Source organism: Anoplopoma fimbria, chromosome 19 (assembly GCF_027596085.1).
Source record: "Anoplopoma fimbria isolate UVic2021 breed Golden Eagle Sablefish chromosome 19, Afim_UVic_2022, whole genome shotgun sequence".
In the NCBI taxonomy this organism is placed as follows: Eukaryota; Metazoa; Chordata; class Actinopteri; order Perciformes; family Anoplopomatidae; genus Anoplopoma; species Anoplopoma fimbria.
Window position 1 is genome coordinate 24,815,352 of NC_072467.1, and position 13,176 is coordinate 24,828,527.

The window sequence follows — 13,176 nt, forward strand, 5'->3', positions numbered from 1 at the left end:
CATTACACCACATTAGACCTGCAGTGCATGGACTAATCAGATTTTACTTTGTAATCAAATTTAGCAAAAAGGAAATACTTGTAACTTTATCGCAGAATCACCATTTAATCACAAGCATCCGGCCTTCTAAGAAACATTCCAGGGAATTCTCTTAAACTTACCATTTTAATCTTTCATTCTTAGTGGGTTTTTTTATCTACAATGGGCCTTCTATGGGTTTTCACATCATTGTCAGACTTATTTCCCTTGTTTTAAGATAATAGTGCTTTTGTAAAAAAGTAAAAGATGTGCCGATAACTCTTCCTCCTCTTCCTCTCTCCAGGCCGTCGCCCCTCTCTCCCCGGTCATCCTGGTGGGAACCCACACGGATGTGAGCGACGAGCTGCAGCTTCAGTCCTGCCTGACCAAGATCAGAGAGGAGCTGCTGAACCACCAGGGCTTCCCCGCCATCCGGGACTACCACATGGTCTCCGTCTGCGAGGACTCGGACTCCATGGCCAAGCTGCGCAAGGCCATCGCCAGGGAAGTCACCAGCTTCAAGGTGAACGTTACACACACAACCGATGAAAAGTTCTTATATTTGAATCTAGCTCTGCTCCGTCCTCGTCTCCTCACCTCCTCATCTCCTCCCGCCCTCCACAGATCCAGGGTCAGCCCGTGATGGGCCAGCTGGTTCCTGACAGCTACGTGGAGCTGGAGCGCCGGGTTCTGCAGGAGAGAGCCAGGGTTCCCCCGGAGTTCCCCGTTCTCAGGCACCGGGAGCTGCTGCAGCTCATCCAGGAGAGTCAGCTGCAGCTGGAGGAGGCGGAGCTTCCCCACGCCATCCACTTCCTCAGTGAAGCAGGTGAGCTGGGTTCAGCATCACACAGGCCTTTTAAATTACCTTCATATACCTTCAATCAATATATCTAATATATCTGACTGAGACTGGTTGTTTTCTCCTCCTCCTCTCTCCATGAAGGGGTTTTACTGCACTTTGATGATCCTGCTCTTCAGCTCCAGGAGCTCTACTTTATCGACCCACAGTGGCTGTGCAACATCATCTCACAGGTATCTTCATCTGAAAAACACGCAGAGACAATCACACACGCTTCAGGCCGACTGAGCTGATTCTGCTCAAACAACAGCAACAGTTACTACGAATCTACAAATCTGTTCTCCCTTTTACTTTAGTGGATTTTTGTTGTTGTCATGTCTACAAAAGATTCTTGTGATTAAACTGCATTTAATCTCTACTGTGCGTGCTCAGATGAGGTGTGTTATGGACAGGCAGACATCAGCTGTTCCCTAAATATGTAAAACAGCAAAGATGTAAAAGCATCATTTACTACATGAACATCATGCTGTATTGAAGAAGACTTGAAACTAGAGATTGAGACCATAAACTCATGTTTACAATGTTTACTGAGGGAATAAATCAAGAGAGAAGTAGAGTCATTTTCTCATAGACTTCTATACAATCTGACTTCTTTTTGTAACCAGTGGAGTCGCCCCCTGCTGGTCAGTAGAGAGAATGCATGTTTCAAGACATTTCTCCATCGGCTTCCCTTTTCAGAACTGGAGGTTGCCGCCAAGTCAGCGGCCACATATGAGCCCTCTTTTGACACTCGTATTCAGATACATCACTTAAAGAATGTGTCGTATCTGTCAGGTGCACAAATGCAGCTGTTGTCTGTTCTTTTGTGTAGAAACTGACATTAAAGAGCTGCGGCTTCTGGGATCAACCTAAAGGAGTTATTCAGCGCTCGGTGGTGGAAAAGTTCCTGTCTGAGGCCAAATGTTTCCCCAAGAGTCACATGACGCAGTTCTTCAAACTGCTGGAGAAGTTTCAGATCGCTCTGCCCTTCGGCGAGGACCAGCTGCTGATACCAAGCAAGTATGTTTCTTTAAATGAGCAGCTCCAGGTGTACGAGGTGTTTTTATGGGATTGTAGAGAGACCACATAGATTGTCACCGTCTCACTCGTCTCTTCCTTCTACAGTTTGTCCAAACACAGACCGGTGATCGAGCTGCCTCACTGCGAGAACTCCGAGGTGATTGTGCGTCTGTACGAGATGCCGTACTTCCCCATGGATTACTGGTCCCGACAGATCAGCCGCCTGCTGGAGGTCTCGTCCTACCTGCTTTGTGGAAGAGGTAAAGTGAACACGGAGCAGACACAGTCACATTTTCATCAGGGGGGGTCGCTGCTCACAGTGCAAAAGACTGCAAAGAAAGGAAGAAGAGTTTTACAAATCTAGCTGTGTGTTATCCAGGAAAAGTGGTGCGACCCAACCGGATCTACTGGAGGAGAGGAGTGTACCTGAGCTGGTCCCCGGAGGCCTACTGCCTGGTGGAGGAGAACCCCTCCAGCTTCGTCAGGATAACTGTGCCCTCTTCACGCAAAGGTGACATTTAAAAAAAACCAAAAAACTAATACGTCTTGATATCTTTGAGATTTGGGGGACTTAACCGTTGTGGCTCTCCCCCCCAGGCCGGGTTCTGCTGGGTCAGGTGGTGGATCACATCGACTCCCTGCTGGAGGAGTGGTTCCCCGGCCTGCTGAACACCGACATGCACGGCAGCGGAGAGGCTCTGCTGAAGAAGTGGGCTCTCTACAGCTTTGAGGACGGCCAGGAGTGGAGCAAGATTCTGCTCGAGGACCTCTTCACCTGTTTTGACAACGGTATGTAAATCGCTATAAAAAGACAAAACATTGTTCCTCTGCAGTGACGAAACAAGTCTCCTTTCACAGAGCTGGATTTGATGTGAATACAGCCTTATAATTATGTATGAGATAGGGTAACCATATTTTCAAACCCCTAAACTGGGACCCTTAAGTGTACTGCACGTTGAATTAAAACCAAGACGTCTAGTCATCGTAGAATGAATCACATTGTGTTTGGTTTCTAACAGTGCTCAGAACAGAAGCGCCTCACTTTTAATCATTCCTCATGAATCATCTTGGATCTGTTATGTCGGTGATTTCATTATCGATCATAGATTTCCTGCTGGTGAAGCCGGAGGACCCTCGCTGCACACTTCCCATCTCTCAGATCGCTCCTGACTTGGTGCTGAGCGACCAGCCTGCAGGAACGATACTGTACGGAGAAGAGCTGCAAGTAGACATGTCGAAGGAGAACCGACTGGGTACGCCACACTCAATCATTTCTGTTTATTTTGAAAAAGAATACTAATAATTAAAACCAAAACTTTTGAGGAACAACATTGTTTTCTCTCTTTTGTTGCTTTTCTTTGTCAAAAAACTACAAAAAATATATTTCTTTCCTCTATGGCTTAAGAATGTTAAATAAAACCATAAATATTTTATTTTTCTCTTTTTCCAGGTGACGGTGGCTTCGGGACGGTCTATCGAAGCGTCTACAAAAACGAAGAAGTAGCCGTGAAAATATTCAACAAGCATGCATCTGAGCTTTACATCTACAGACTCCTCAGACAGGTACCACTGAAACCAAGAACACCATTAAAGACCCCTTTGGTTGCTGTGACAACACATAGACAACACTTCATTGCCCCTCACCTCTCTTCTCTTCGTCCTCCGGTTGTCTCCAGGAGTTGGTGGTGTTGGGTCGCCTCCGTCACCCCAGCCTGGTGGGTCTGCTGGCAGCCGGCTCCTCCCCTCAGGTCCTGGTGATGGAGCTGGCTCTGAGAGGATCTCTGGACTCTCTGTTTGAACACGAGCACGGCAGCCTGAACACGAAGCTGCAGCACAGAATCGCCCTGCAGGTGGCCGACGGACTCAGGTACAAAAATCTGACTTAATTTCTTTAGAATACATGGAAGAGTTGGAAAGTACGTTGATGATTGCATTTTATTTATTTATTCATATATATATATATATATATTATGATTCCCATAGTTGTAAAACATTATATATTTCTTGAGATTCGTTAATAAACACTGTTATAATGCATTATAAACATACCTATAATGTGTGATAATCTGATTATAGCACTGTACAACTATAATCATAAGGACTCATAGATATTCATAGTACTTTATAACAATAATCATTACACATTATAAAGAAATTGAATAATGACTTATAAGGTCATCATAAAACTTCATAATTGCTGGTCACTAGCTGACTTTTTTTGCAAGGATCGTAGTTTGTTATAATTCAAATTGTTATAATAAATTATAATCTTTTTATAATGAATTATAATCACAGTTATATTGCATAATAAATTGATATTGATTACCACTTCCTCTAAGTGTTAATTGTTTGCTTTAAATTAAGATTAATTTACAATGTTTTGTGTTTTTCATACATGGATTAAATTGTATTTTTTTCACTTTACTTAAAGCACACAATGACCACTTAGAGTAACTTCTAATCACATTATAGTCATTATAATAGTCATATTATAATATAGTATAAGACAAATTGAATGTATTACAACAATGGAAATTACAATACACTATGAGCCTTGAAAAGAACCCGTTATGGTTATTGTTATGAAGCATTGTGAATATTTGTGATTGCTTATAACTTTAAATATAAAGTGATATAAGCTGATTTAAATGCATTAGAAGTTTGTTAAGAATGCATTACAGTAATGGGCGTCATAGAAAAAATTAGCATTAGGATTTTGACAAATTTAACACCAAACAGATCTTCATAATGAGATTAAAATCTTATAAAACTATGGTGTTAAAGACAGAAACTCCTCTGGTCTCTGATCCATCTGTGTGATCAGGTACCTTCACTCGTCCATGATCATCTATCGGGACCTGAAGCCGCACAACGTCCTGCTGTTCAACCTGAAGACCGACTCCGAGATCATCGCCAAGATCACCGACTACGGCATCGCTCAGTACTGCTGCAGCATGGGAGTGAGGAGCTCGGAGGGCACGCCGGGTAGGACGCCTCCTCAGGCTTTCATCATCATTGGTGTATTTACTAGGGCAGGGGGGAAATGTTGAAACAGCATTATATTGCGATCTATTTTGTGTGACAATATTGCATCATGCACGAACAAAGCAATAAACTATTAATATTGGAAATACAAATGAAACCTTTTGGTAACTATTGCTTTTTCAGTCCACCAGATGGTCGTGGGTAAAGGGAGCTGGATTAGCAGGACATTTCTCAAAACAAGGATTGGGTGTTGTTCTGCTTTGAGTGACAAACTCAATTTTTGCTGCAATAAAAGTGATAAAAGTGTGAGGAGCCTTGCGAATAACAGACAAACTGCATGGTTTGTAATAGAAAATAAAGGTTATAAATACCAATATATTCTATCACAGTACAATACAGCATTGCATATATACGATTAGATTGTATCATGACTTATGTGTCGTGATAGTATCGTTTTTCTGGGGGTCTCTGGTTATTCCGACCCCTAGTATTGAGATAAGATAAGATAAGATAAGATAAGATAAGATAAGATAAGATAAGATAAGATGATCCTTTATTAGTACCACAGCGGGGAAATTTGCAGGATTACAGCAGCAGAGAGGATAGTGCAAACAAGAGACATAAGTAAAAAAACAAGATCAAAACAAGTATTATAAATAAGTAAATAAGTAATAACACAGTAAAGAATAATAAATAAGTAAAAAAAGTTAACTAAAATTATGTATATATAAACAGACAGAATAATGTAGTATTGTACAGTGGATTGCACATATTTTTATATTGCACAGAATTTTTTTTATATAGTCTTTTTTTTTGTGATGTGTGGTCTACTGGGAGACTATTTATGGTCATTCTGCTTATGAGTCATTAAACGTCTCACCTGAGAGGCTGCAGGTCGTTATCATTCTGCTGTTTATTCTGCATCTTTATGAAAACGGATTCCTGTATGTCTGGCAGGTTTCCGAGCACCGGAGGTCGCCCGCGGCAACGTGATCTACAACCAGCAGGCCGACGTGTTCTCCTTCGGCCTGCTGCTCTACGACCTCCTGACCTGCGGGGAGAGGATCTCTGACGGCATGAAGTTCCCCAGTGAGTTCGACGAGGTCGCCGTGCAGGGGAAACTACCGGGTAACGATTAAAGAGATTTATTAAGACAGGTGTTTTTAAGTGTTGGTGGTGTTTAGTATTCTTATCACTTCCTTTTAGCACAGAAGGAAATTAAAAGCAAAAATACATAACAACTGCTTATCACTAAAATGATTGGTCTGCTGTGTTGGAAAATTGAATTTGTAAACAAGAAATGTCTCTGTTCCTCTTTCTAGGGATCACATTTTATTAAAACCTCTGACTGTTGATTTGAGAGTCATGAGCGGTGTCAGGATGACTGTGTCATTTTGGATCACAGATTGTTCTTTTAACTGTGATTTCACTGCTCAACAATCTTTCTGTTAAAGAGCTCGCTAGATATTCAAAGTACAAAATACATCAATTCTATCTATTCGATCTTTAGTATCTGTATCTGTAGTTCTGGATTGAATACATCTGTATCAACTATCAAATATTCATATTCAAAGTTATGAATACCTTAGATATGATCTCTTGTTCACTGACTTTTTAATCAACAAATATGAAAGATAAAATCACATCTTGAAGACTTTTCGGTTTGCCATTGTTTTTTTTAAATTCATTTCCTGTTGTATTCTTCTATTGTATACCTGTCTTACTCTATTTTAGCATGTTTCTATTTTATATTTGCTCTTAAATTACAGTTTTTTATTGTATCTACATTTACTTTTATAATGTGTTTCTTTTGCACTTTGTCCTTTAATGTTTAATAATAAAGTGGTATATAAATAAACTTTATTTTTTTTGACCTCAGACCCAGTGAAACACTACGGCTGCTCTCCTTGGCCCGGCTTCCAGACGCTGATGAAGGACTGTTTGAGGGAAAGTCCTCAGGGTCGACCCACCTCCGCTCAGGTGAGGACTTGAACCCCGTTAAGGCCTTGTAGAGACCAGCTGTAGTGGAGCGCCCCCTAGTGGTGGCACCAAACAAGTATTTTAATAGAAAGCTAACAGGTGTTTGTGTCTCCTGTCATGTGTGCAGGTGTTTGACCGGCTGAACTCGGGGGAGATGTTGTGTCTGATGAGGGAGATGGCGGTTCCCCGGGTGTTCAACGCCGAGTGCTTCGCGGTGAGCTCCGTCAGCACTGAAGGCCCCTCCATCAGCCACCGAGCCTGGCTGGGTGGAGGCAGCAGCGCCAAGAGACTGGGCTCCATCACAGCTGTGGACCTGGACGACAGCACCGTCACCACGCAGGTACCGACAGAGCGGTCATCCTAGGTCATAGGTTCTTCATCTCACATGTTTGGTTCGGGTTGATTTTCGGTGAAACGGGGCTTATTGACAATCTTTAGTTCACCTTCTCTGGTTTTCATAATTATAATCATGTCTTAAAAGGTCATTTTGGTATTGCTCAACCCTTTTCTTACCATGTTTTTGTGTCTAAATGACTCATTATTATTGCATAATTATTTCAGGAATTATGCATCACTGATATTTTATAATTTATTAGTTTTCAAATCAGTAACTCACTCAGTTATTTTGGCTACAATTAATTCTTACTGTGTTTTTATTAATGCATTTTTGCCTTTTCTATTAATCAAGCACACCTCATACTTCCTGTTAACGAGTTGTCTCTCTCTCGCTCCTGCAGGAGATAGACACCAGTCCCGTCCTGTGTCTTGTGACCGTCCAAATCCCAGGCGAGGCGTGTGATTGGCTGGTGGCAGGCACCCAGTCTGGCTCCTTAGTGGTCGTCAGCACTCAGGACGCGTCGACTCGGCACCGCCTGCAGAGTGTCACGGACGCCGTCACCTCGCTCTACTTCCACGTGCACCCTCGTCACACGTAAGACTTTGATCTTTATTCTGCAACGGATGGAAGTTTTGGCTGAAATAGAAAAACCATCCAGAGCAAATCATAATCCAGCAGATAGTGTGAGAGATGCCTGCTCATCTGTTGCATCCTGGTTTATAACTGTTTATGGCTTCTTGTGAAACAGAACTAATAATCTGTATCATTTTCATATGGATAAATTCCAGTTTTTCTAATTTGATTACTTTGTTTTATGTCTACTTGTAAAAAGAGAATGTATAGAAACCGTGTGAATTAAATTGTCACTTCTGTTAACAAATAATTGTTTGTGTAAATGTTCTGCAAATGACATCGGAGACTGTGCACGTATTAAACAAGATCATTATGCAGAATCGACATGATTTTTAAAATGGTGCCTTTTGATGTTTGTCTTTTCTTCACAGCCAAAGAAAGAATTACCTGCTGGTTGGGACAGCTAATGGAGTTCTCACTGTTTATGAGGACTCTGTTCTAAAGGTAAATATTGGATATTGAATAAAAGATCCAGTGTGTTTGACTCCTACCTGGTCCTCCGATGCTGCACATGTACGCTACTGTATCTGATTCTCTTCTCCTCCTCCTCCTCCTCCTCCTCCTCCTCCTCCTCCTCCCTCCAGCAGGAGAAAGGTCAGCCGGTCAAAACTCTCACCGTGGGAAACGTCAACACGCCCGTCATGTGTCTGGGTCAGTCGTCTCATTCTCTGGACAGCAGGTCGGTGTGGGCCGGCTGCGGCTCCAAGATCCTCTCCTTCACCGCCGACTACGACGTCTGCAATAGCATCGACACGAGACCCAGCCTCGCCCTGCAGTGAGTCCATGTCCAGAATGTGGTTTAGGAAGAGAGCTCAAGCTGTCGGTCTGGACGGGACTGAAGAATGAGCTTCTACTTATCAAAACATTGTCCTGCATAAAAAAAAATATGAATGATATTCACACGATTGCAGTTTGGAGAAGAGACTTAAAGACTTTTCCATCATAAATCTGGCTTTTCCTAACAACTATCTCTGCATGTTTATCAAATATGAGAAAGCATCGAATTAAAAAAACAAAGGAAAAATAATCAGAAATGCCAAATGAAATGTCAAATGTTTTTTATGTTTCTCAGGCAGCAGCGGTCTCTGGGAGGAGAAGCGTGTGTGTCCCGACTGGTTGTGGATAAATACGTTTACCTGAGCAAAGCCGGGACAACCAGCGTGGAGGTTTGGGATAAGAGGGGCGAGAGGATGGTGGACTGCATCGACTGTGCTCAGGTCATCAGGTACAAACACACAAACATATGTATTTATTATGTATTTTATCGTGGCTCGGTGCTGTATTTCATTGTCGAACAGGCCTCATGTCACAGCACAAAGGAAGTGATGTAAACATATGTTTTATTATGTATTTATCGCATTTTTTCATTGTCGATCAGAAACAGTTGTTCTCTCACACTGAACAAACAAAAGATTAATGTAGTTAACATTATAAAAAGAGCCACTGTGGCTAAATAAACACACTAGAGAATGAGCACCTTGTGGAGAAATGTAAATATCATATTTTTTATTTAATTGTATTCAATTTGCACACACATACGAATGCATCAAATCCAGATAATGATACTGGTGTATCACTTTATGGCTTGTGCATTGTCTGATTTATTTGTTTACATCATTACTGTGATTGATCGTGAAAAAATAAGGAACATTTCCACAAAGAAAATTCTACTTAGCAATGCTTTTTATTTATTTTATAAAAACAGTTCTCATGGTACAGATGCATGCACACATATACAGTATATAAGGCAATAAAAGAGATGAATGAGGAGGAGTCTCTATTTGTTTTCTGTGGGTGTTTTATTGTAATATGGATCCTTTAGAACAGTTTGAGGTGGGACTATAGTTTGCATGTTCCACATTTTCTCGTAAGCGTGTCATGCAGAGATGGACTCGCACTGTTCGGGTCTTGGTCTTGACTCGGTCTTGGTTTTGGTGGTCTTGACTACAACACGAGTGTCAGGAGAGGTCAACAAGCCACAGGGTTATAAAACGAACATCCTCTCAACTTTAAAAGAAAAACTAACAAGAAGAGAAGAAGGGAAAAAAATCAACAGAAAATCACGATTTGAGTAATAAGTCATCATTGAATAGTGCAGAAACAACACAAACACACCAGCGAGCGCTCAAAACCAAACGGGATCTTTGTGCTTAACAACATATGTTTGTGCCTCGTATCGACAAAAACAGTCTATTTCCGTGTTTTCTTTTAAAACATAATCCTTTTTAAATTGACATTTCAGATATTCAGGTGTTTTTTATGACTGCAGCTGTGTCTCCTCCTCTCCCTGCAGACAGGACTCCGGCTGCAGAGGCAGGAAGGGCAGCGAGGTGGAGCGGCCCGTCGAGGCGGCTCCCCACTGGGCCAGAGTGAAGTCCCTGCTGGTGCAGAGCGCTGCAGCCCTCTGGATCGGCACTAGAGGGGGCCACCTGCTGCTGCTGGAGCTCTCCAAACACCAGGCGCTGCAGGTCATCGGGCCCTGCTGCGACTCCATCCGCTGCATGGCCTCCACTCTCATAGGTGGGTGATTGATCTGGTTATTTAAAGGTCCAATATTGTAGAAAGTGCGATTTTTGTTTCTTTTTTTTTACATTATAAAGCAGGTCTAAGTGCTATTTAAACACTGTGAACGTATCCAAATGTTCAATCCATACAGAGTTACTTACAGCCAGTATTCAGAACTGTCCCTTTAAACGAGCCGTCAGGATTAATGTACAGTTGTGACATCACTACTGTACAGTACGAGACCGTTTCTTAGTTTTAAACATTATAAAAAAATGTTTTTACATTTAAACATGTAAACATGTTTCTAGTATGAACCCAAAGCACAAGTATTGACCTGGAAATGAGCATGATATGTCTCTTTTGATAATTTATGCATTTGTGTGTTTGATATTGTTTTTATGTGATGCCAGCATGGTGTCGCATAAAAACAAACTTGAGTACGTTTATTGTTATTATTCCTTTCACTAAATAATTCTTCTGAATTTCGGAGCAACATGTTGCCTAAATTTGTGTATTAATCTTCGGGTTAGGAGTCCATTATATGTGTTTTTATAGAAGGATTTTGCTAACTATTACAGTCCTTACCTTTATGATTTAACTAATTAGCATATGTGTTAATGTTTTATGTGAGATAGTGGTAATCTCAATACCTTCAGATTTACAGGAAGTGATGTTTCCTGTACACATTCACCATTTAATTTGCATTTTGTTCCACAGCTCAGAGAGTAACTTGATTTCTCATTCACTTTCTACTGGGTTAATAAAGAAGCAGCAGACTTACTTCTTTACTTTTAGTATTTGAGCCTAGAGTACGTTAAAGCAGTACATGATGCCACAGTGGAAGCACTTCGTGGGTCGGAAAATTAATGAAAACAGAAAGGAAGGAAGTTAAAGTATAAAAAAACCAAAAACAACTACAGTTGGGTTTTTCTTTTGTCTTCTTTCATAATGAGTCATGGTCTGGCAGCGCTTTTGTGTGAAGAAAATGTGTGAAACAACCCTGCGTGCTGCTCACACTTTCAATATGTCTTACTTTCCTGCGTTATTTCATCATCATTTTTTTTTGTTTTAATGCTGCTTGTGAACAACCTTTCTCTCAAGCTGCTGTATCTTCTCAATAGTGACTAGAAATAACTTTTTTCACGACTAGAAACACTAAACTGGAAGAACGTGGTGCTGATTTTGGGCAGAAGACTCCCACAAGACACAAATCAGTTTGGTGAGTCACTTGGTTCGTTGTTTGTTCCACACTTCATGAAATCAGTTGCCCCGCCGCGTGATTTTCTCTAAAAGTGTGACTTTTTCTTTTTCTGCTCTCAGACAAGGAGTCGGTGCTGATGGTGTGGAACAGCACGCTGCCGATGGAGGTCAAAGACCTCAACAAACACTGCGAGAAGAGAGAGCAGATGGCAGCCAGAATGAACGAGCAGCTCCTTCATGAATGAGACGCCACACGTTTGTATGTTTGTGTTTTATTCACTTTGAGAATATGTCTGTTTTTTATTTTATTCAGAGTTACTATGAGGAACTTTTAACTGGTTATTAAACCGTCTCCATTTAATACACGACCTACAGAAGTAAAAGAGACCGTCTATTTCTTCTATTTTCTATATTTATTCTTAATGCTTGTTATCGGATTTTGAGTAAAATGTGATGTGTCAGTATTGCTGGGACTGATGTATGGAAGTGAGTCACGGGAGAACCAGAACCAGGACTGAGACGGAAAGTCTGTCAGACTCCTGCTGCAGTAAAATGAGAGGTTTTCTAAAGGGACTCTGGTGCTCGGAAACAATACCACTTTTGTCCACAGGGGCCGCCAAAATCAACATAAAAATGAAAGTTCCTCATAGTGACTTTAATCTTATTGGCATGTATTTCATTTTGCACACATTTTGCCTCAATGCGGTCAATATCAAAAAGCAAAAAAATATCGTAATATTACTATTATAATGATTTTAAAAACCATATTGCCCAACCATAACCAGATGTAGAAATGCTAGTAGGAGTGGTGGTGGTGGCAGAATTTAAATATAAATATATATCATTTTTTGCAGAATGTTCGAGGAAAAGGGATCAACTCTCCGGTGGATCGATGAATCAGCAGTGCACATTGACGGGGATGTTTTACCTCATGTTCTGAAAGCCACTCCTTATTTTGTCAGTGCACTGACCAAAAACCAATGAAGGATGGGGGGGGGGGGGGGGGGGCACATTGCAATGAAGATGCACACTTATGACATAATTCGCTGTGTTTTACGAGACAATCTTTGTAATTTGTGAAGAGAGACGTTTTTCTAAAAGGGACACAGATGATATGATGTGCGTTGTTATCAGCGCAGATGTTCAGGAAGACCTCCTGCTCCTGATGAAAGGAGACGTTTGTTTACCCGCAGGGTGGTTTTAAAAAAAAAAAAACATGGAAAGAAAGCCTAAGGAAAAAAAAGCCTCTATAATTGTATATTTGATTATTTATTCTCATGTCTATTTGTGTTTATCTGTGAGCTCGTTTATACAAAGTTTTTATGTCATGTTACCGAAAGTCGCTGTTTGTAATGGTATCAAACTGTCAGTAAATGCTATTTTATGTACTGTGATGGCTCTCTGTAAATGTAAATGAACACAGGAGAAGTATAAATACTTCAATTAGATATTTTGTTATTTGATTTAAAGATTTTTTAAAAACATATTACTGACTTTTTTCTGTTTACCGTTCTTTCAAAAGTGAATTTCTTAACATTTTGTATTTTGTGTTTGTCATTGCATCACTTGTGTTATTTACATTAAGATATTTTTCATATATTTCTGTGCATAAGTATCTTTTGGGAGGCTCAGATGGAAAAAAAATAATCACATTAGTCTC

At 40.8% G+C, this 13,176-nt stretch overlaps 1 protein-coding gene across 1 annotated transcript in view; it reads left to right on the forward strand.

Moving 5' to 3' along the window:
• lrrk2 (leucine-rich repeat kinase 2) overlaps positions 1-12,994 on the forward strand; it is a 39,404-nt gene extending 26,410 nt beyond the window's left edge. Inside the window, 22 exon segments of the mRNA XM_054619909.1 lie at positions 323-541; positions 643-844; positions 962-1,050; positions 1,689-1,876; positions 1,982-2,136; positions 2,256-2,387; positions 2,474-2,665; positions 2,983-3,129; positions 3,327-3,439; positions 3,553-3,743; positions 4,701-4,861; positions 5,819-5,989; positions 6,741-6,841; positions 6,969-7,181; positions 7,579-7,772; positions 8,183-8,255; positions 8,396-8,586; positions 8,884-9,036; positions 10,105-10,331; positions 11,467-11,535; positions 11,637-11,775; positions 12,371-12,994. Of these exon segments, the coding sequence (XP_054475884.1) occupies positions 323-541; positions 643-844; positions 962-1,050; positions 1,689-1,876; positions 1,982-2,136; positions 2,256-2,387; positions 2,474-2,665; positions 2,983-3,129; positions 3,327-3,439; positions 3,553-3,743; positions 4,701-4,861; positions 5,819-5,989; positions 6,741-6,841; positions 6,969-7,181; positions 7,579-7,772; positions 8,183-8,255; positions 8,396-8,586; positions 8,884-9,036; positions 10,105-10,331; positions 11,467-11,535; positions 11,637-11,761 (3,306 nt within the window). The 3' untranslated portion in view covers positions 11,762-11,775; positions 12,371-12,994.
• The last annotated feature ends 182 nt before the right edge of the window (positions 12,995-13,176 follow it).